Source organism: Furipterus horrens, unplaced genomic scaffold, assembly GCF_987537825.1.
Source record: "Furipterus horrens unplaced genomic scaffold, mFurHor1.1.pri manual_scaffold_1, whole genome shotgun sequence".
In the NCBI taxonomy this organism is placed as follows: Eukaryota; Metazoa; Chordata; class Mammalia; order Chiroptera; family Furipteridae; genus Furipterus; species Furipterus horrens.
The window spans coordinates 104,214,260-104,238,111 of record NW_028327171.1 but is presented as its reverse complement, the minus strand read 5'-3'; the positions used below and the strand labels follow the sequence as shown (position 1 = coordinate 104,238,111).

Sequence of the window (23,852 nt, the reverse complement as noted above, 5' to 3'; positions counted from 1 at the left end):
TAAGGTTTGTCTGGTTTTTGTGCATCCTTGAGTTTACTTTGCCCTCTGGCTCAGTTGCCTTTGGTAAAAGAAAGAGTTCTTCCTGTGAGAGCTACACTGTGTATTCGCAGGAGAGAAAAACAGCTGAGCGAATTTGGAAGAGAATCTGAGGAGAGCTCTACCAAGAGGCAAGAGAGCAGGGAGAGGATACTTCTATTTTGTCATTGAGCCTGCAGACTGGGCTGCGTGGGAGGGGGTTATGAAAACAGAGGCACAGATAGCTCAAGGGCTGCTAGGTGGCGATAGAGAGCTGAGTGAAATGGATGAAGAGTGAGTGGACCAAGTAGCATTCACTCTACACGGGCCCTCAGGAAATGCCTGAGTGTTTATGCCATACACTGAGGTCATCACCAGCAATGAGCCAGCCTCTACTTTTGTTGATGGTAACCTGAATGTGAACCATCCCCACACACACCTTCTCCTTTCCTCCCTCCACTTCTGAGAGGCAGATGGGTCCTGAGATTAGGACATTGTTTTCTCCTCTAACCCCCCAAAGGGTTTCATGTAAGTACTTAGGATGTTCCACCCTGCCTGAGAGTTATCTGTCTATGTCTCAGTGACCCTACTAGATAGGTGGGTTTTTTAAAAGGAAAACTTTCTTCATTTGTTCATTTATTCATCCATTCATTTAGTAACTGCTGGGAGCATGCAGTTCAACACATGGCCCCATGTCTAGGTGTAGTTGGGAACAGACATGAAAGGAACTATAATACATGTCTTACGTGTTTGAGAAAGGCATATTATACAATGCTGATGAAGGGGTGCCCTAGCCTGTCTAGAAACTCCATGACTCCTTTTCAGAAAATGGGCCCAGTCTTGTAGGAGAAGCAAGAGTTCACTGAGCAGATTGGGGGAGGGCATTAAGATGGGAGACAAGAGGCAGGGAGGTGTGAGAGAGAACAGGCTATGTTTGAAGCACCACAAATCTGTACTTTTTGAAGCACAAATTGAAAGACGGGGAGAGTGGCAGAAGGTTAAGAGATGAACTTCTCAAGGCCCTAGTAGGTCTGGTTAAAGACTTGAGCTTTAATCCCACTGTATTAGTCTCCTGTTGCTGCTATAACAAATTAACATAAAGTTAGTGGCTTAAAACGATTCAAATATATTATCTTATATAGTTCTGAAAGAGATATGAAATGGGTCTCATTTGGCTAAAATCAAGGTGTCAGTAGGTCTGCATGGAAATTCTTTTTCCATGCCTTTCTCAGCTTCTAGAGGCCACCAGCATTCTTTGACTCATGACTTCTTCCTCTATCTTTAGTGCCAGCAGTGTGCCGTCTCTCTTTCTGACTCTATTTCTGTTGTCACTTCCCTTTTTCTGACTCTGATCTTCCAGCCTCCCTCTCACAAGGACTCATGATTCCATTGGGCCCACCAGCATAGTCCAAGATAATCTCCCCACCTCAAAATCCTTAACTTGAGCACATTTACAAAGTCCCCTTTGCCATGTAAGGTAACATATTCACAAGTTTCAGGGATTAGGAGAGGAACACCTTTGGGGGGCTATTATTAAGCCTACCACACCACAGGGCCCAGAGGCTGGAAAACCAAGAAATGTGCCTGTCCTTCTGAAGGAATGGTCACAGAGAGGTCCTGAAATTGTGACCTGAGGGTCATTTATTGCATATTTCAGAAACCCCAAAGGGTCGTGTCTGAAGGACCAGCATCTTCAAAGATGGGGAACTATGAAGGAGGGAGCTTTTGTCAAGGGTCACCCTGGCTCCACCTGGCCTGCTTAAGGTGAGACAGACCCAAAGGCCTGAAGTGCCCTTACATCAATGTGAGCACTCCCTTCTGCAGCCCTGCAGAGGGCTCGGACCTAGAGTGCTGGGGGAGAGAGGAAAAGCCGAACTGCCAAGGAAATGAGGGGGCCTGAGAGGGGGCCAAGATATGGTGACACTGCTAGGGTCAACACTGAGAGAACAATCCTGGGCATCTGCTTCATCCACTCAAGACCATATAGTGACCCAGTGGTGCCAGGCTCCAGTAGCACCTGAGTAGGGTGGTGAACTCCCAGCACCCTAGGCTTTGGAGAAGGGCATCTGCGGGGGAGGTTACTGGCCTGACCCAGCACAGATCACACAGACTCCTGATATCGTGAGGGACTCCTGCTGAGTCAACAGAGGACCCAGGAGCACTTGAGTGAGAAGTGGTATGGAAACTGATGGAAGGATTTAGAATCCTACCTCGGAGTTAATAAATGTTTGATGAGTGAATAAAGGAGCCCCAGGATCCCATGAGGCTCCCCACAGTCACCAGCATTGTTCCTGGGGTGCCAGAGTGCCCAGTGTACACCTCTAGGACTCTTAGTTACGAGAATTCCTAAGGGAAAAACCGGAGCCTCCAGCACCGTGGCCTCCACTGGCATCCACATTACTGGCATCACCAGGTACAGAGAGTGTCCCAAAGACTCAGAAGGATGGCCCCCGTTTGCAAACGTTCTTTGGTCAGTTCCATCCCTGTTCAACTGAATTAGCCAATGCATCCACAGACTGTTTCTCAAAACCACTACCTCCTGGAACACTTTTCCTGAGGGCCCCGCGGCTAACAATGTCCGTCTTTGTCAGCTGCGTTGCGGTCATGCAGCGCAGCGCGGAGCCGTGGTTCCAGCTGCGGCTCTGCTGCTCACCGGCTGCGTGCGCCTAGATTAGTTACACTCCCGAGTTTTTCCTCATTTGTCAAGAAAAAAAGATGGTCAGATCATAGACCTAATGTTCTATCATTTTTACTGATTTTTATTGTCATTTACGGTTTTCCCTCTGAGCCTCAATTACTGATTAGGGTCAGAAGTCCTCCGGCAAGGAACTGGGCTTTCAATCGCTGTAAGCACACCATTACTCAACAAATGAGGATAATTAAGAACAGCTATATATAACTAGAAACAGTTTCACTTGAAGCAGACGGTGTTTAGATTGCTTAAATCCTGTTAGAGCTCATAAACTCTGGCTTTAGAATATGGCCCCAGGAGTATACTTCAGTCTGGTTTTCTTTGACCAGTTCAGCAATGGGTGGGTCAAGCTAAGATTGTTCTATTTCATCTACTTGCCATCTTCCTTTGGCATTTTAAAACTCTACAACCTTAGCATTCTCTATGCCTTCTGTCATTACTGTCCCTGAGCTTTCCAGAGTAAAGTACATTCTGAGGAGAGAACAGTTTGTGCGTTTGTGTGTCACTGTCATTCCTTAGTGTTTTCGAGAAAGAGTGAAAGAATGCATTTCTGGGTGTGTAATTAAATAAATAACATGTGTTCTTTTATTTAACAGCTAAAGCAATGGAAGGCATTTGAAGAGGAAAACCAAACAATCAGAGGCATGGCCAAATATTTCAGCACTCCCGGCAAGAGCTGCCATACCCAGTATGGCGAAGAACAGAATTGCCATGCCAGAGGAGAGAAAACCTCCATGGAAAGACTCCTCACAGAAGTAAGTGAGACCCCTGGTAGATTCTCTGTAAAGAACTCCAGTCAGGCATCGGTGGCCCCCAGTTGTCAACATTGCTAATATTGTTTCTTCTCCTCCAGTTCCCCCACTTTCCTTAGCAGCAGGCAAAACCTCGACATTTTCCCAGGGACTCTCCCATTGCTGACCTCACCTACTTTATTGTTCATTGAACAGATGTATGCCCGGCATTGTACTAAGTGCCGATGAATAAGACAGACATAGCCCCCACCCTCATGGAGCTCACAGTCTAATGGAGGAAATAGATATTGGTCAGTAGAATAATGAAGGAAAAAAATCAGGGTGGTGAGACAGAAAAATGGGTGGTAAGGACAAGGGAACCTAATTTAGAGCTATCAGAAAAGCATGTGAGCTGAGAGCTGAAGGTTAAGTACAAACTGGCCAGAAAAGAGTGCAAGGAAAAGCCTTCCAAACAGGAACAGCATTGTAAAGGCCCTGAGTGGCAGTGGACGCTAGCTGCTTCTGTATGATACATTCTTTCATTACACAGAGTAGTGCCCTCATTTACAAGATCTTATAGGGTCCCTCTTTACTGTATTTCCGGGTTCTAACTGGAGATCTCAATCATCCCACCAACCCAGAGTCAATACATGCCTGAAGATGGAGAGGAGGGATGAATAGGTTCTCTGAATATCATAGTAGCACCAAGGGGGGGCCGAGGAGCCCCCAGCCCTTCTTTCTTGGGCCGAGTTGGCACCCCTCCCAGAACTGGACACTGTGGTGTGGGCTTGGAGAAAGCACGTGGAAAAACTTGTGACTGCCCTGCCTCAGAAAGGAGGCACAGGGGCCAGAAGAATTAGTATTTTCACACTAAATTATAGTCCTTTTTATTTTATTTTATTTTATTTTTTCAGTACAGAGCACACCTGAACAGGTGCTGTTCGGGAAACTGTTTTCCTGTGACTGGACTGCCATGTGGCTCTCACTGGTTCCTGTGTGAGAGGGCTGTGAGGTGAAGGATTAGCCGACCCTGCACTCACTGTCTGTACCCCTCCAGGCTCCCATGCCACACCCTCAGTCTGGACCTTTTAAGAGTCAATCTTCTTCTCTATTTCTGTACTATTTATGAAGCATTCAGGACCTTATTTCAAAGCCAGATTTCTCCCCACCCAGCAAGGGAGCAGTGTTTTCTTTGATACTCTGTGAAGTCTTCAAAGAAGCAATTTTTTTTTCCAACTCAACAGAAGGCCAGAAACTTGGCGAGAACGGCCAGGATGGTTTTCATTCACAATCAGCTAATGTTGGAAGAGCCAAGTAGCCTGACTCTTTAGCCTTATGGTAATTTATGACGTGCTTTTTGTACTTCTGCCACACTAACCACCCCATTTCCCACGCAGTGACTGAATCACTCTATCCAAAAAGATGCCTCGAGTCTGCAGAGGAAAGGTCCTAATAGGGAACAGATGTATAGGCAGTAAAAAGCTGGCCTTGCCCCAATACGCTACACCTGGTACATCTTTCCCAGAAAAGGCCTGAGAACCGGCAGCCATCCCAGGGCCCTGGAGCAGACCTAGAGAGGTTCCAGTATCTAAATCCTCAGCTCTGGCCTTGCCTGGTGCACAGTACAGCACCTCTGCTGCCTCCGTATGTGCGCACACCCTGAGCCCAGCTTCTTGGCTGCAGCCTCTGACTCCAGCTTCCCTCTGATGCAGCCCCTCAGCCACCCTTATCTTGTCCTCCTCTCACTTTCCCATGATCTGGGGAGTCCATCTTCTCATTCTTGCCTCCTTTGCCTCTGTGACCAGGGGCTCCCCAGGGGCCGTTCAGGGCAACACCCATCACTGACTTCCCAGGCTGTGTGAAGGCCTGCAGGTAGAACTTTCCCAGGACTTGAAGAACCTTCCCTTCCACACTCCACAGCAGAGGAAACCCACATATTACTTTTCTTTCTTGATCCACAGCAACAAGAGAGTGATTCCATTTCCCCTCATGGCCTGTACCTTATGAAACATATCTGTGGATATTTTGCTTCCCCAGATGTGCCAAAAGTAATAATAAGGTCATTTAAATGTAGCTGCATGGTAGGTCAGATTTTGGTCTCACGGTGGCAGTGGCTCACACCACACGTCTAATTAGTATGCAGCCCTGGTGAAAACAGAGTCTGACTTTTTCTCTGAAAGGTCCATGACCAGCTAATTTCAGTTGTTTTGTCTGCTGGGAGAGGAGTATTCTTCCCAACTCAGATAGCACTCAGAGTGTACTTGCTGGGTAGCTGTCATCAGTTGGTGGCTTTCTCCTAACTCTGTGAGTCAGCAGAGGCCTCCTGAAGGCAGTCTGACTATGTGCAGGGTGGGCTTCATGACGAAGGGCTGCTGAGGAGGAAGAGGGTTGGAGGTCCCTCCTGGGCAGCCAGCACAATCTGCCCATGAGATGCTCAAAGAGCTATCAGGTATCATGAAGAGCCCGGATGAATGTCGCAGTTCCCCATTCCCTCTGCTCCTGGGGAGTCCTTGAGTCATCTGCATCTCCCTGGCAACGCCCAGGCCTTATTGCTGTGCCAATGAGGCAGAGAGAGCAGCAGGCAGGCGCTCAGCTGCCAGTCCCTTACTCACCGGTTTCTCACAGGCCTGGGACTCTCTCCTGATGACCAAAGAAGTAGACTAAACCGGGGTGTAACTGGGACAGCCAATATTGGAGAAATCACTTTTCCGCTTATAAGTAGGGAGCAGTAGATCTGCCTCGGAGTTGCTGCCAGAGACTGTTGCTGGGCTAGTGTACTTAGGTACTGTTTTCTGAAAGGGTCACTTCTTGTCAACTCTCCCATCTCAACTTGAGAAGACACCACAGGTTTGGTGCATTGGTAACTTGTACCAGGATTCCTAAAAAAGGGAACCATCCTTTTATCCCAGGGCATAGTAAGTGGATGTCCAAATGCTCATCCTCAGCTGCTAAAGAGGACGGCAACAAAGGCAGCATTGTGGTGTGCGGACAGGCAGCTCCTAGAGCGCACTGCTTGTGTGATCACCTTCTCCAAACCCTCGATCCCACTGCCTGCCCCAAGACCATCAGTTCCCCGTGATGGTCTTTTCGCCGCTCCATTGCCTTTGGTCCTCAGAAATTTCAGAAGGCGGACAGGTGCAGGCCCGAGTTAGGGAAGCAGCTGCTGTTCCACCAGAGGACGCTCAGGGCACACCTGCCACCGGTGCCCTACCCCTACGTCATGCCTGTGATCTCAGTTAGGATGGACACACCTCTGCAGCTCGCACTTGCCAGGCCTCCTGAGCACAGCCTGTGTATCAACTAATAGCCACGCAACAGGTAGGCAGCTCAATGGCAGAATGGCCCAGCCTCATTCATCTTCTGGGCTCCATTCTAGATATGTTGGATCAAGCTATCAGAGAGTTAGGCCCAACAATCCTATTTAAAAAAAAAAAAAAAAAAAAGCTCCTGCAACAATTCTGATGCCTGCCCTTCTGTAGGAGACACCGGTAACGGCCAGTGCCACCTGGCAGCTTTCACCTTCCACCCCAGGGTCCAGCCAAGGCAGCTGATAACACCAATCTGTGATTCTCATTGGCCCCTCTTGGCTCCAGCCTTATCTCTTTGGCCCAGGAATCTCCACCCTTCTCTCTGTTTTTCCATTTTCTATTCTATTTAGCAAGAGGCAAAATACTCGTTTCCCCATTCAATCATCCCCTTGAGATGTGCTTCAAATTCATCTGTATTTTGCAAAAGTGTGATAAGCCAGAGTTAGGCCATTTTTCAGACCTGTGTCCTGCAGAGCAACCCTTCCCTCCCTGTTCTGAGAAGGGTGTGCAGCAGCCAGCAAGGAGCCAGCTGTGTCTCCTCCAACCTCCTGTCTCACAGACGATGCCACGAAGTGGGGACAGTGGGGAGATGAAGACCCTACGACAGTAAATCATGGTTAACCTTTATTGAGCACCATGTGTCAGCTATTGCACTGAGCACCTTGTGTGCACCAAATGTTTTCAGTTTGTGGAGGTACCTCCTCAGAGCCTAAGACCACCAGCTAATACACAGAGGAACTGGGATTTAAACCAAGGTGCCCTGCTGCCACACTCTCTCTCCCATGGGAGATGGCAAGGAAACCCTCAGTGGCATCTTTTGTTGATGGCTTTGCTTTTATCTTACAGAAAAATGCTGTGATTGAAAGTCTGCAGGAACAAGTAAACAACGCCAAAGAGAAGCTAGTGAGGCTGATGTCATCTGAGTGTACCTATGACCCCCCAGAGTGGGCAGCGCTACCTGCCTCTTCCCACAGCCAGGACAGCCAAGCCGCAGCCCCCGTGGGTGGCCTGGCAACCCAAAGGCATGTGGAATGCCTCTCTGCCTCTCAGAGTGACACCGGCGCGGCTGCCCATGACTCCCAGATGACCTCGGTGCCCTCCTCCAGTGCCCAAAGCCTCGGGGGCCCGGGGAAGGACTCTGGCTCCTCCCCAGGGCAGAAGGAGATCTTTGACTTGAAAGACTTTTCTGATCATTTAAGTTTGGACCACAGTGAGAAGCCACAGCCTGAGCAAAGCCAGGGTGCAGAAAGAAGAGACCAGGTACCCATGGCCCCCCACCACAGTCTCAAACCGAGTGAAAAAGGCTCGGCTCCCAGGAGACAGGGCCAGCTGGAGAACTCAGGGGAGCCCCAAAAGAGGCTGTCAAGGGTCAATTCCGTGATCAGGGAGAAGCTTCAGGAAGTCTTACAAGATCTGGGCCTGGGCCCTGAGGCTCCCCTGCCCTCTTCCCTGTCTTGTCCCCAGCAGCCCTGGAAGAGCAGTGCTGCCCACAGCCCCCCGAAGGTGCCCCTCCCGAAGGAGCTGGGCTTTAGCCCGTACATGGTAAGGAGAAGGCGGGCGGCGCAGCGGGTGCGCTCCCACCTTCCGGGCCCCGTATCCTCGCATGTGGGGCATCGGGCAAATAAGATCGTATCTGGTACAAAAAGTAGGTTAAATGTGCAGAACAGGGATAGCCTCTGCTTGGACCCCCAAATTGCTGATTTGAGGGTACCCTCTTCCAAAAAGCCCTCACTACTCTCAGATCCTCAAGGCAAGCCAGGCACCCCGGAGGGCAGCAGGCAATGCCAGCCAGAGCCCCAGGAGGCTGGAAGGAGCCGTGCCACCTTTCCTCACCGGCCTTCTGGTTCTGGCCGGGCACAGGGTCCCGCTGGCCCACTCCTGTCCGGAGCCTCACCAGATCTGCCCGAGCAGCAACAGCTGCAGTCCCTGGGATCCCCAGGCCATCCCTCTCTTTCCTCTCCATGCCGCTACCTTGACACTGAGTCCAGCAGCTCAGACGACTTCTTTTGCCACTGCCACCGGCCCTACTGTGAAATTTGCTTCCAGAGTTCCTCTGATTCAAGTGACAGTGGCTCGTCAGACACCAACCCTGAGCATGGTCGGGGGCTGGCTTCCTGGGAAAAGCTGTGGGCCCGCTCAAAGCCTGTCGTGAACTTCAAAGATGACTTGAAACCCACACTCGTATGAGACACAGCAGAGCAGCTCTGGATGTAGAGTTCAGCCCAGGACAAGCCATACGGAGGCCTGCAGGAGGAAGGCCAGGTGTGGCCTTCAGGGAACACCCCAGCACCCTGCATTTGACCAGCCCTCACTGTGTTCTACCTATGCTCACTGGGGTACTATGTTACCTTGAGCTCTTCTTGATCTATAAAGAAGGGTTATTTCCTCTCTTGTTACTACCTCACAGCATTCCTGTAAAAGACTCTAGTTGAGTAACCATAAAAGTTACTCTTTGGATAAAAGGTGCTAAATAAGCACAGACGCTTTTCTGTCCTGGTCAGCCTGTATTCTACAACACTCAATATATACCAGATGGGTGGCTGGTAGACAGACAGATGGGGAGATGGAGGGAAATTTTCTGCAGAAACAGAGTGCTGGACTATGACCCATCAAACTGGCCTTTCGTTGACAGACCTACTACAAAGATAAGTTTTCCTACATCCTGGTGTCCCATTCTTGGCAGGTGGCGCGGTTTTGTTTCTGCTAAAGGCTATAAACAGCACCACCCACTAGGTTCCAGCTCTGACAAGACTCGGCTTACAGCTGCCTCTACAGCACTATTTGGTGCTCATGTTTCTCCACCATTATGGCACCTCGTTGTCATTCCTGACACAGTCAGGTCTCTGGTTGCCCAAATCTCGCTCCAGGGCTTGGATGGCCCTGAGTCCATCCCTTTGACTCTGCCAGTGGTGCAGTTTTGGCCTGGGGGAAGCACACACTGGCAATCTCTGCTGTGGTAGGGGAGGCCCTGTTGTTGGTCAAGAGGTGCTTTTGGTGCCATTGAGGTTACATGACCATCAATGGATACATAAACCTGGAAATAGAAAATGGGGCTGTAGAAAGGAAGAAATGGGGGACAACAAGGAAGGAAAGCAAACAGGTTTTGATAATTTACTTTGAGTTTGGCACAGTACTTGGCAGTATCAAATTTCAGTAATTCCTTACGATCACCCTGGGAAGTAGACCCTCTCACTCCCGTTTTTACAGATGGGGCAAACGAGGTTTTGAGAACTGAGGTAACTTTCACAACGTCACGTGGCTGGAGAGTGGCTGGTGTAGGACTTGGCACAGCTCATGGAACTCCAAGTTGGTAGACTTTCCTGGGGACACAGCTCTTCGCTCATTCTTCTGGGAGTGGCAAGCAGGGTTCGTTTTGGCAGGCCAGGCAATACAGCAAGGGATGCGTAGGAAAGCTGAGATGTGCTCACCCTGGAATCCAGGACACCTGCCCCAACAAACTGGGTTCCTCCTTGGGAAGCAGCCCCCACTGCCTCAGGGCCACCTGCACCTCCCAAGGGCGCCAGGGACTTGGTGAAGGATGAGGCCCAGGAAATCATCTGCTGCCAGAGCCACAGGAAAAGCACAGATGGGACCACTTTGCTTGTTGCTGAGCTGGTTGTGTTTAGAGGCCTTTATCTGCCCCCATCCCTGTGTGTACCTGTTCGTGTGCAGGAGTTGAAGCCTCATTAGATATGCCCGGAGCAGGGCATTTGGCCCTAAATGTCCCACAGAAGATGTATCATGAACTCATGTGGGCTGCCGACACTCATGAATCTCCAGACACTGGGTTGGGAGGCCCTCCTGGTGGCACAGCTTCTGTCATCTACTTTTAGATACAAGTGTCATAATTTATTCTGTGTGTGGGCTTTTAGTGTCTGTTTGTGCTGTTTGTTTGCTGTCTTAATAAAAGAGAAACAGCTCCCACGGCAAGTCGCTTCAGAAATTGTGGTCTCGGGCTGGAGTGTAGAGGCACAGAGAGTGGTCACCCAGCAGCCCTGAGAGTTGCCACTGGATTACCCTGGGCTCCAAGTATACACACTTCATTTGTGACAGAAACACCTGGCCCGGTGCCTAGAGGAAACTCTAGAGACCCTGGACTCTTCCCACCCATGGGGAGTCCTGTGGTTGGGCTTCAGCACCTCCAGCTCCTTCCCTCCCTGTATGTCACCACTAGCTGCCTACTGTTCATGAATGTGAACCATGCAGGCTCCACAACTGGCCATCTTTCTACCCTTCTCATTCTCTCTGCTCCTCTGTCCACCAGCCCAGCCCTCCTGTATCGCCATTCCTCTTCTATCTAGAATTCCTTTTCCTTTTTTGCATACCTTGTGAATTACTCATTCTTCAAGACTCAGGGGGACCATGCATTCTCTCTTCAGACTTTCCTGAGCAGTCCTAAATAAAATTGACTGACCACAACAGTCTGGGGACCCGTGTTTCAAACTCAGTTATATAGAGGCTTCTGTTTTCTATTTTCCCTGGAATGACTTTGTAACCCTTGATAGACTTGGTTGGAAAGATGAAGAGTATATCCCCATCTTCCCAGTCATTTGGTTCAAGAACAATGTGCCAAACTCCATAGCTGCCTGCCCCAAAATACTGTTTCCAATCCATTAGTTACTTTGCACCACCCCACCCTGACTCCTCATCACCTCCTTCCCTAGATTTTTTTACCCAAGACCAGCTAAACCAGTGATGAAATTCTCAAAGGGAGGAGTATGCAGTGACTTTTGGCATGCTCTTGATTGTTATGCTCTTGAAGAAAGGGCAGTAACTTCTGCAAAGGAACTGTGGAGAAGTAACCATCGCCTCTGCTACTGTCCTCTGGGCTCTGCATGTTTCTCCTGGTTCTGAGGTCCTGCAGAAGACAGGTGTGATTCTGACTCAAGCACATGCTGCCCTGCTGATTGAAACCTTGGAGTCGGAGGTGTCCATCCTGATTCCGAAGTGGGTCCCTGTTCTCTGGCTGCTGCCCAAATTGTCTTTCCTTAAATGATCAACCTGTCCTTCCTGGAGCTGACAGAGGAGGGGCGGAAAGCATCAGATGTAGGAGCCATGCTTTTAAAGAACCATGTTATGTCTAAAGTAGTAAAAAGAATAGTCAATGCAAATTCCACAAAATCTCTTCTGTGTCTGTATTTATTTTGGTATACTTAAATGTATCTTCTCCACAGATTTCAAGTTCCTGAAAGCATTGAGTGTTTCTTCTGCATTTTTGGATCCTCTAGAGTAGACATCAGTGAACTTTGTACAAGGGATAAGCCTGATAAATTGTTTGATGGATGGACTTCTGAGCAGATAAATGAACAAAACAAAGGAAAAGAACCTGTTCTAGAAAAGCAGCAGAAAGGAAGGCAGAGCCATCTGGTTTCACTGCCTTCCAATGAGTTAAGAGCAAGAAACAACATTGCCCAGAAGTAACTGAATTCTGAAAATGACAATACTTTAAGTCTCTTAGGGAAAGATGGTGTAGAATGATGCCGTTAATGGAAGAGGAGCAAGAAAGGTATTGTGATAAAGATTTTCTCTTAAAGATGCTTTCTTCACTGGCTTGTAACTAACAAGCATTATTAGCAAGGGAACAGTCTATTCTAATCTTTATCATCATCACCTTCCTGAGTCCCCTTTCTTGGAAGCCTCAAACAAAGCAGTTTCTCTGTTCCTTCTGGCTGCTACACTTTCCCAGTGCCACCTCCTGGGCTTTGTTACCAGAGGTCTAATGCAGAGCTGCCACTTAAGGGGCTTGAGGCCGGAGAGAAGCTACTCTTTGTCCTCAGACTGCTTTTCCTCATCTCTGGTACATACTCTGATCTCTCTCCCCAGATGTTCCTGATCTTAGCGTCCCCAGCCAAACTGCATTTGAATAGGGGAACATCTTGGGATGTTCAGTTCACTATTGAGGTCACAAGAGACAGGAAATGCCAGTGTCACAAGAAGAAATAACCTGATAGGAGTTTGACAAGATCTGTGTCAATGTCTCCCAAGCTTTTTCATTCTTTGACAGACCTTTGGGTGTTTAAATACACTAGCAAGATCCATAGGCTCAGAGATTAAGTGCTTGGGAGAGGCCCTTGAAATGTTTCCAGGTGACTAAGAGAAAAGCAAAATGACAGGAAAAAAGAAGTAAAGGAAGACAAGAAGTCCAAAGAACAAAAAGAGACAAGGGAGCTGTAGGGAAGGAGGAGGCCCGCTTAGCTCTGTCGGTGGGCAGACTGTGGCAGTTGCCTCTTTCGCAAATGATGGTGCTGGCTCTGGTTGTGAGTTGAGACAAGGGGAGGCTCGCTTCTGTGAAGAAAGGCAGAGCTCTGTTTTCAATCTGTATGCGACTGTTGATTCATGTCTCCACTTTCCCCGCTCGACTGTGAGCTTCTTGAGCCCACACTTGTTATGATGACCTTGGTGTCCCCAGCACTGTGTCTGGCCCATGGCTGATGTTCAGCAGATACTTGTCAAAAGAAATAAACAACGAAGAGAAGAGTGGCCTACCTAGAATTGTCTCAAGAGGGACCTTTGTGAGGCAACTCATAATAGAAGTCACCTGGGACACAGGCTTAGGTAGCTCATCACAGACAGCAGTGTTGTTGATACACCTAAGTTTCCATCATTTGTCATAATACCTAAACCCTTTGTCAAAAGAGGGAATTTTAGATGGGCTCTCTTTGCCACTCATTTTTGTACAATAATTTTCTACCCCGACTGAAATGCCTGCACTTAAAATCACCCATGTGTCTGGGTGATTTTCAGCAAGTTGCATAACCTCTTTGCGGCTTAGTTTACCCAGCTGTAAACTAGGACAGTAATACTTACCTCATAAGGTTGCTATGAGGGTTAAGTAAATTAATACTTGTAAAGCAGTCTGAACTATGCCCGACACATGGTAAATATGATGTGTTTGTCTTATGTAGTTGTTCAGGAAACACAGATTTATATTTAGAAATCCTCTTTATGTTTTCTTGCTTTATACCAAAACTCCCCTCTTTGTCTTCAATTGATTCTGAAGGAAAGGGTCTTCTAAATAGATCTGGAAACATGAGGATTAGTTCAACCCACTTCTTGGACAATGGAATTTTTTCCTTGCACCTCCTCTAAGATCAGGCTCACTTACTGCAGGGAGCACACCCACCTGCAAGACTTGGACATTAGGGCTGGCCTAGAAGGAGAGGCGCAGATGGAAAGTCAGGAGATCTGAATTTTTTAGAATGGAGCTAAGAGACACAACTAATTTCCTTTGTAGAACTATTATACACTCTGTAATAGAAAAATACATGGGTAACTACTACATGCCACTTAATATTTGCTTCATTTAATACTTATAACCACCCTGCAATGTGGTGGTTAGTATTTCAGTTTTAAGATGAGGAAATTGTAACAGGGAGAGGTTAGGTACCTTGCCTGAGATCACACAGCTGGTTAGAGACAGAGCCAGAGTTTGAACTGAAATCTGACTTGATTCCAAAGCCCTTTTTAGACTCCCCAGTGCTGGTTCCAGAGCATGTGCTACAGGCATGCTACCAGAAGACAGAAGGAATTTTAACCCAGCAGGGCAGGGGCCCAGGCTGAGGTTTTCTTAGGACACGGAGGCCTCCTTAGGAAAAGCAAGCTGATCTGGTTCTGTAAGCCTTTGCAAAACCTGCCACTGCTGAGTCATTGAACAGCTTCCTAGAGGCTGGAAGGGAGCCTTCTAAAGCTACCTGGTCACTCCCACCCACTTCAGGAAGTTCAATGCCAAATACATGTGATACTGAAAACAAGCAAGTCCCTTGTTTAAAAAGACCACGATCAGTCTCCCAAGCTCAAAGTGTTTTCTCAAGTATTATGCCCTTTAAATGGCATGAAAACATGACGCTGGGCAAGGGTCCCAGAAGACCCCATGAGGATAAAAAACAGCCCACAGATCTTCTGCTGGTATAAGGGGAGGGCCATAGAATCCCTTCAACGCAAATCTCTACTTTGCTTAAAACCCTTATTCCTCCCACTTCCTTTCTGCAGGATGAAATCTCATCTTGGTGTGGGGTTCAAGGCCCTTCATTATGGAGCTCCACCTTCCCCCATTCTCAGCTTACCTAACACTCTTCACCTTGCTCCTGCCAAATGGGTTTACTGTCTGTTACCAGAGTGTACCTGAGTCTACCTCAGGCTTGGAGAGGAACAAACTTTCCTCTAACCTCAAAGATTTTTGGCTAATAATAATCTCTCTAATAACGAGACAGATTAGCAAGAGTAAATAACCAAATTTAATACATGTGTATGGGAACCACACATGCATGAGAAGTTCGGAGATAGAGAGGGGGATGCAGGTATGAGACATCCTGAACTAGGGATGAAGTAATACATCTTGGGGGCTTCAAAGGGTTGTTGCCGGATGATAAGAGGAACAGACATTTAGTACAGTAAATAGAAATTTACCCTGTCCTATAGAGAGGTCAAAAGAAGTTATCTCTGATAATAGCTTTTTATAGGCGAGGCCACAAATTCAAGTTCTTCTAGGTAATTGAAGGGCGGGGCAGAAGTTTCCCTTGAGCCTGAAGCTAAAGTTGCCTTTAATTCAAAGTAATCTGCGTATCACTGAGGCGCATCTTGGGGTGGCTTGCTCGGAACCTCGACAAGCTCTACCCTTTTGCTCACACCAGCCCCTCCTTCATTCTAACGACCCCAGCCTGAAGTGGCCTCTCTTTCTTCTGACCATTTCCAACTGGACTCATAATTTATTAAGCAAGAAATCATATGTTCCTGAAATGCCTCCCTGACAACAATGTTATTGTTGTCTTGGGTCGCTATATATAAGTCCTTTGTTGTTAACTTTTCACATGTTCATTTTTTGCCTCTACAACCAGATTATCAGTGACTGGAGGACAAGAGTCGTTGTTATCGTCACATTTTCACGATATCTTACACGGCTCGTGATGCCTCGTAGATTTTAATCAACATTTCTAGCTTTATTTTGAGGACTGGCCAACTCTCTCTTTGCTCCTACCTCTCTGTTTGTACCAAGAGTATCTTGAGCAAATAAAAAGAAATTTGGCAGTATTTTTCTTTCAGACTGTACTTAAAGTTTAGCATTTCAGAGGATCTCAGCTGTCTCATTAATTGAGAGTTCACTATATGCCAGCATTATGATAGGGCCCTACAAATAATGCTAGAAGAAATTAAGCTAACAGGACCCAAAGAGTAAGTCCTTAAAGCTCTGGACCCAATTTCCTCAACATCTTCAAAACAAACAAATAAAAATTGGCAATGACAAAACCTGCTTCTCTGAATGGTTCTGATACAGAGAGATCTCATCAGATCACTGGGGAGCAGTAGGAGGGGCCATAGGAGGAGTTTGTCGAGGCAACTGTAAGCAGTCTAAGATGGACTGGCTGAGAAACTGAATGCCTGAGAAAATGAATGCCTCCAGAGCCAATGGAAATAAGCAGAGGGCTGGCTCTTCCGTTGGCTTGGGCTCTTTGACTCCTGCATTGGCTGACTCTGGCTCTCGGGCTCTCTCTTCTTCCTCGAGGATGCTTGAATGATAGTGCTGCAGCTGCCTGTAGACAGTATTTTAGATGGAAGGAACTCCAGATACAGCCTAGGACTGGGCTAGCCTGGTAGGTTTATTCTCTGGGTGTTCTAGAGGGGATGAGCTCTGAGGCAGAAGCCTGCTGTTCTTCCAAACTTGTGTAACTGTTGTATCTATGTTGTTTTAGTTTGTAAACTAACCCTATAGAAATAAGATAAGTAAAAACTAAGAGAGGCAATGATAGGAGAACCCAGGTATTAAGAGTTTAGCCTTAATTGATAGACTTAAGTGACTAATGCATGTGGAAAGCTGTTATTCCAAAATTGTGAATCTTTTGAATAGACTCCTTTCCTTTAACACCAAACCTTTGCCTCTGAAATTTTGCCTAGAGGGTGGCAGCGGGCAGCAGGACCCCAACTTGCTCTTTGGTAACAGTTCCTGTCTATGAACCCCTACAGGAAGCTGAATGGTCCTGAGAAGAGGGAAACCAGGTTAGTTCTGCTGTTATTGCTACTGCTCCCACCATAAAATACAGTAGAGAATTGGAAACAGGATACCATCTGTCAACACATTCTTCTAATGTCACAAGTAGGCACTTTTACACTCAGGAAAAGGAGGTCATACCAGTGGAATGTGGCCAGATGTCTTATTTCCAGTAGTTATCTCCATCACTCTGGAACTACAGGAGTCTCATGACTGAGTCAGAGAGGACTGAGTCTTGCAGCCAGAAGCCATTGCTGTCAATCCACATCCTAAGAGAATGTCTTCCCTCTGAAGCCCTGCCCACAGTTTCCAGGACATCCCAGATGAAGGTAAGGTCCTGGTATAAGAATTTTTTCTAGGGTTTCCAAGGTGATTTCAATATGCAACAAGAGTTGAGGACACTTGGGCTTTGCTCTGACCTCCTGGGATGCCAGAATGAATCTTCTGGCCTCTGTCCATTACCTCCATCCCCTAGCTTTGCCCAACCCCTAGCCTGGAGAAGTCCCACTCCTTCCTAAATACAGACCCCCAGGCATTAGGAAAGGCAAGTGGATTATGAACATTCTGTATTTTCCTATCCCCTCTCCTGTTCCCTTCTTTCATCTGAAGTGCGGGTTTCTCCTCTTCTGTGAGCCTTTCCTGCACACCCTCTGCCTCCTGTGCCTTTCCTCTGCAGCAGTCATGAACTAACCCCTGTTCAACACACACTCACACACTACTGTAGTGGAATGCAGCCCCTCACATGGACATGCTTTATCTCTCCTGAAATCACGAACTCCAAAGAGCCATTCTTTGAACCTTTTTATGTTCTGACAGGGATGAGCATGGAATGCTATGTGCACAATAGACATAAGAAGGGCTTAAATATTAAATGAAGGGAGAAAGGTAAGGGAACAAGGGAGGAAAAATTTTTATTCAACAAGTATTCATTTTGCATCTAACATGAAGCTAGTAGAGAAATAGCGAAATAGTAAGCAAAAGATAAAATAATTCCTCAGACTGTGGTAAGCATAGGTAAAAATAAATAAACCAGGGTAAGGAGATGGGCAATGAAAAAATAAATAAAATTTTCAAATATCTAGTAAATGCAAACCATGCAAATATATTTTTTAATTTTTAAAATATTTAATTACAGTTGATATACACTATTATATTAGTTTCAGGTGTAACACATAGTGATTAGACATTTATGTAACTTACATAGTGACCACCTCAATAAGTCTAGTACCCATCTGACATCACACAGTTATTACAATGTTATTGACTATATTCCCTGTGCTGTACTTTACATCCCCATGACTGTTTTTATAGCTGGCAATGTGCACACCTTAATCCCTTCCCATTTTTCATTTATTCCCCCAAATCCCCTTCCACCTGGCAATCATCAAAATGTTCTCTGTATCTATGAGTTTGTTTCTGTTTTGTTTTTTTTAGATGCCACGTATAAGTGAAATCATATGGTATTTGTCTTTGTCTGACTTATTTCACTTAGCATAATACCCTCTAGGTCCATCCATGTTGTTGCAGATGGCAAGATTTCATTCTTCTTAATGCTAAGGAATATTCCATTATATATATGTATTTCTTCTTATCCATTTGTCTATCAATGGATATTTAGGTTTTCAATTTCATGCTCTCTCTCTTCTGGCACCCCTATGATGTAACTATTGGTGCACTTGATGTCCCAGAGGCCTCCTAAACTATCCCCCTCTTTTGTTTTTTGTTTTGTTTTATTTTTTCCTGTTCTGATTGGGTGTACTCTGCTACATTTGCTTCCAAATTGCTGATTCGATTCTCTGCTTCATCTAATCTACTGTCGATTTGCTCTAATGTATCTTCATTTCAGTTATTGTATTCTTCATTTCTGACTGGTTCTTTTTTATGTTTATATCACTTTTTTTATGTTTTCGATTCTCTGGTAAAGTTCTCACAGACTTCATTGAGATCCTTATAAGCAATGTTTTGAACTCTGCATCTGGTTAATTGCTTGTCTCTATTTTGTTGAGTTGTTTTTCTGGAGTTTTGTCCTGGTCTTTCATTTGGGACATGTTGCTTTGTCTCCTCATTCTGGCTGCCTTCCTGTGTTTATTTCTATGTATTGGGTAGAGCTACTACATCTCCTAGTCTTGGTAGAGTAGCCTTATGTAGCAGGTATCCTGTGAGGCTCAGTGGTGTAGTCTCCTGTGTGAGTGATCCAGGTGTGTCCCTTGTGTGGGTTGTATGCGCTCTCTTGTTGTAGTTGAACCTTGATTGCTTTTGGCACATCTGTGGGAGAGATTGAGCCTCAGGCTAACTGCCTATGAGGACTGGCCATGACTATAGCAAAGGAGCTATTGTGTAGGGGCTGGCCCCACAGGGCAAGATTCGATTTAGCAACTCTCTGGTGCCTTCAAGTCTGCTCTTTGGGTGTGTCATTTGTGGAAGTGGTTGGATGGTGTTCTGGTGTGGTCTGAAGCTGGCCATCAGGTATGTTGGCCAAGTTCAGCTGCTTCCTATACCCTGCCTGAGACAACTTGGTATGAGCTACAAAGTGATCTGCAGATGTTGCCACTGGGGATGGGCTTGGAGTTGCCTTAAAGAAGCTAAGCTGCAAACCAAGGGTGGATGACACAATGCCAATCTTGTGGCTGCTTAGCAAAGGTATGGGGCACACCAAGGCATGAAACTGCTTGCTTGGTGTTTGTGAATCTTTGAAAATTTTAGGAAAGTCTGTAGCACAAGCCAAGACAGAACACTTGTATAAAACTACTGAAAGTGGCTTGGGTGGGCCCACAAGTTGGCTAAGGCAGGGTCTCAAGGAATCATCAGGAAGAGGTGAACAGTGTTAGCCAGGTTCATGGAGACTCAGATGTGGTGCCCACCTATGCTTGCAGTGGAAAGGCTCAGCAAAGAAACAATGGCTTCTGCCAGCATTTCTGTCTGGGAGAAATCTGCTTCTCCAGCCTTTTCCCTGAAGCCAGACCATTCATTTCTTCCCTATATGTCCCTCACACTTTTTGAGCTGCTGCTCCAGTGCTGGAGCTCAGGACAAGTGAGTCTTTAGCAACTAAGTTTGTGCATGGGTCTTTTAAGAGGAACACCTAGGATTTCAGCAGCTCTGTCTCACTCAGCCATCATTCTTGCTGGTTTTCACAGCCAAAAGTTATGAGTACTTTTCTTCCTCAAACTGGGACTCTGAGCTGGGGAACTCTGGGGGGGACCTGCCATACATGGGTATGGGGCCAGCCTGTTCCAAGTTTCTGCCCTCCTACCAGTCTTAATGTGGCTTTGTCTGTGTATCCTTAGTTATAGCACTTCTATTCAGCTAGACTTCAGTCATTTCTAAATAATGGTTGTTCTGTAGTTTAGTTGTAATTTTGATATGGTTGGGAGAAGGTAAGCACAGTGTTAACCTAATCTTCCATTTTGATCAGAAGTCCAAACTATGCAAACATTTATATCAACCCAAAGTTTTTCCCACAAGATTGTACAAGAGTAGACGGAGACTACTGTGTGCCTATATTAGTTTGCTAGGGCTGTTGTATCAAAGTACCATAGACTGGATAGCTTAAACAACATTTATTGTCTCACAGTTCTGGAGACTGGAAGTCTAACATCGAGGTATTAGGAGTAGTGATTCCTTCTTAGCGCTGTGAGGGAAGGATCTGTTCCAGGCCTCTCTCCCTGGTGTGCACCCTAATGACCTTACTTTAACTTAATTCCCTCTGTAAAGGCCCTATCTCCAAATAGGGAACTAGGACTTCAACATATGGGTTTTGGAGAAATGTAATTCAATCCATAACAGCGTCCAAACAAAGTTTTTACCTTTAAAAAAACAGTCAGGATCCATATAATGGTCAGGGTTAATAACCACTTAAAGATTATTTTACTCAATTGTGAACTCCTTGAGGGCAGGAACTCTGTTGATCACACCTATCTCTCAGCCACTAGGCCCACACCTGGCCCATGGAAAAAATGAAATTCACTTTTGTTCAAGAAACCTCAGGGTAAAGCTGTTTAACCCAGAAAATCAAATCTTGATAGCCTGCAGGAGTTCCTGGAACTCTCTGAATCAAAAGAAATTATGTTTCAATGGCACAGAATCTGTCTCTGCATTTCTTAATTAGAAGTATTTGCATGATGAGAGGAGACTTGTTTCTGAATAGTCATTGCTTTCCTCCTGTCAAACCAATGGCCTCTGCTCCTGACATCAGAACTATCTCTACAGCAACTGCATGAGTCATAGAGAGGTTTGGCTCTCAGTAGGAGAATGAACAGCAGGAAAGAGGAAAAGCATCTTAAGACAGACGATGTATAGGAGAAAAGGAAGGCTCATAGCTCAGCTTGTCAGTTACCAAATGCAATGGAAACAACAAAATAGCTTTTAACCAAGTGTCTCCCCACCTTCAGGATTAGCTGGTGTTTCTCTTCCAGCTGCGCAGTAAAGGTCTCCAAAGCCCCATATCAATTGACCCCTTTGCCCTCTGTCCCTGGACCAACTGTGAGAAGCTCAACACCCAACACAATAATAAGACAAAATGGGTGTGGAGGGACGGGCTATTACCATAATTCTGCCTGACATGTTTTGACTCACTGAGGTCTACTATGTGCTTGCATTGTCCCCTAAAGATTTTAGATATGGTATCTTAATTCAACCATCACAGATTTTCTGAATGAGGGTATTTTATATGTGAAGACATGCTTACCATCTCTTCTTTCATCACTAAAAGTATTGAATGAAGGTCTCAGCAAGGCTTTGTCACAGTGGGCAGCATTCTAAGATCTATTTGTTCAGGTAATCAAGAAAGAGAAGCCAGATTGTTAAGCAGGGAGGAGTTTTCATGCTTTCTCTTCTACCAACTGGCAGCTGGCATCAGATATCCTCCAGGTTGGACACCAAGAAAAATCCTAAGAAAGATTTTTGGAAGGTGATCCGCAAAGCTAAGCCATGTCAACCAGAACTCCAGACATTCATAGAGAAAGAACAAAACAAACAAACAAGCAAAATAGAACCAGAGGAACAGACTAACAGTGATCAGGGGGGAGGAGGAGAAGCGGGGAAAGAAGGGAAGGGTTTAGTCAAGAAACAAGTATAGAGGACCCATGGACATGAACGGCAGGGTGAGGATTGACTTGGGGTGGGGGGCAGGGCAGTAGAGAGCAATGGGGGAAGAATTTGGACAACTGTAATAGAACAACAATAAAAAAAAGAAATTAAAAAAAAGAAAGAAGAGAACCTTTGTCACACTGTTGTGAAGAGCTGCTGAAGAGCCATTAATGCAGCTGAAAATGGAGAAAAACAATTAGGATCTGTTTGCGGTGTCTCTGAGGGAAAGACACATAATGGCAAGACCAAACCCTTGAACTACGACTTCCCGAGGGAGCTCTGGGGAAAGGACTCTTGCAGCAAATATACACAACTTCTGATTATAAGACTTTGACTTTCACTCTAGGGATTTGGCCTGGACCGTGTAAGGGCTGGGAGGAATTTTCTCAAATACATAAAATATTTTCAGAGAACTGCAAGATCTCTGAGGTTTTTTGTTTGTTTGTTTGAAGTTTGGCTTTTTACTTTTTATGATAATATAAAAAATAATTCTTAGCTTGTTCTGAATTATCTGGGTGACTGTTTTAGAATGCTCCATGAACTTTCAGCCCCAAAGGTTGTGTTTGTGAATGTTTTTGAAATAAATAAAGCTCAAATGACATTAAGCCCTGCTGTATAAGTGAAGATTTTGAAATGGTTTGAATGGAAAAAGTAGTGAGAGGACTGAATCATCACGTGGCAGATGGTAAATATGCAAGATTTTATTGTACAAAATGGGCTCAGCAATAGTCCTGGTGCTACATGCTCTTCCAGAACCTTGTCACTATCTTATCAAGAGATAGAGCCTGTATTTCCTCCCCTTCAACCACAGCGGGCCTTTGCAACTGCTTCTATTGTACTAAGAGAATGTGGTAGAAATGATGCCGCATGACTTTTCAGTCTAGGTCATAAGAAAAGACAGAGCTTCTTCCTCGCTCTTTCTCTCTGAACACTTGCCCTTGGAACATAACTCTATGTTGTAAAAAAAGCTCAGGCTCCATGGATAAGCCACAAGAAGATATTCTTGCTGGAAGATACAGTCAGGAGCTATTGTCAACTGTTAGACAGGTGAGTGAACAAGCTTTTAAATCAAGGGTGGCAGATTTTGACCTGTGGGTCAGATATGACCTATTGCCTGTTTTTATAAATAAAGTTTTATTGGAATATGACTGTGCCTATTTATTTGTCTGTGGTTTCTTTTGCACTACAAGGGAGAGTTTTAGTAGTTTCAACAGAAATCATCTGGTCTACAAAGGCAAAAATAATTTACTAACCGGTCTTTCACAGAAAAAATTTACTGACCTATGCATTAGATGAGCTCAGCCCTCAGTCTTCAAGCCACCTCCAGTTAAGTCCTAGTGAAGCAGAGACAAGCTGTCCCCACCAACCCCTGGCCAAATCATAGATTTTTGAGCAAAATAAATGCTAATATTTTAAGCCACTAATTTGGAGATGGCTTGTTTCACAGCAATAGATCATTGGAACAGTTTTTGTTTGTGGGTTTGTTTGTTTTTGGAACAGTTTTGGAAGCATGCTGGATTCAAGAGGACCTGGTCACAGGGGTCTTTAAGAATTGTTTGCTGGCATCGTTATGGTTAAGTATGTGATCTGATTATCCTGTACTATCAAAAGAAGCTTTGATGTTACTAGTAATATTTTCTGTGCCTTATGCAAAGTTTTCTCTGCATTACAATGATTCAAGTCAAACGGAGACAAAAAATTAAATATAGAAGTAGAACCAAAACTCTTTCAATTATTAAACATCATTGGGTTTTTTGTTTGTTTGTCTGTTTTTAGCGAAGTGTCATCTCTCACATTAAATTTAATTATATAGGATTTTGTGGCTTTTTAGGTTTAATTTGATCATTTATTTTTTAATTATCTAATCTATAAATAGAGCTATAACATAGAATTCTATACCTACTTTTACACAATGTGTGCATGCATATCCAAATAGTCAGTAGAGTAAATATATAATATATAATTTTTTTCCTTTAAAAAACACAAAAGGACAAATATTACATGATTCCATTTATATGACATATCTAGAAAAGTAAAA

The 23,852-nt window shown here is 45.5% G+C and overlaps 1 protein-coding gene and 1 long non-coding RNA gene across 3 annotated transcripts in view; both read left to right on the top strand.

Annotated features, from left to right (window-relative positions):
- The window catches only part of GPR156 (G protein-coupled receptor 156), a 63,226-nt gene extending 51,378 nt beyond the window's left edge, over nucleotides 1-11,848 (top strand). The window contains exons 8-9 of the mRNA XM_090277082.1: nucleotides 3,304-3,462; nucleotides 7,593-11,848. Coding sequence (XP_090133208.1) covers nucleotides 3,304-3,462; nucleotides 7,593-8,933 — 1,500 coding nt within the window. The 3' untranslated portion in view covers nucleotides 8,934-11,848. The remainder of the gene's footprint in view (nucleotides 1-3,303; nucleotides 3,463-7,592) is intronic.
- A 4,398-nt stretch (nucleotides 11,849-16,246) lies between these two features.
- LOC150021607 (uncharacterized) lies at nucleotides 16,247-23,499 on the top strand. 2 transcript variants are annotated; one of them, XR_016508960.1, is made up of 3 exons: nucleotides 16,247-16,333; nucleotides 16,704-17,057; nucleotides 23,315-23,499. It is a non-coding gene; the product is annotated as an uncharacterized LOC150021607 (long non-coding RNA). The 2 variants fall into 2 exon arrangements; XR_016508989.1 differs by having other exon boundaries at nucleotides 16,635-17,057.
- The last annotated feature ends 353 nt before the right edge of the window (nucleotides 23,500-23,852 follow it).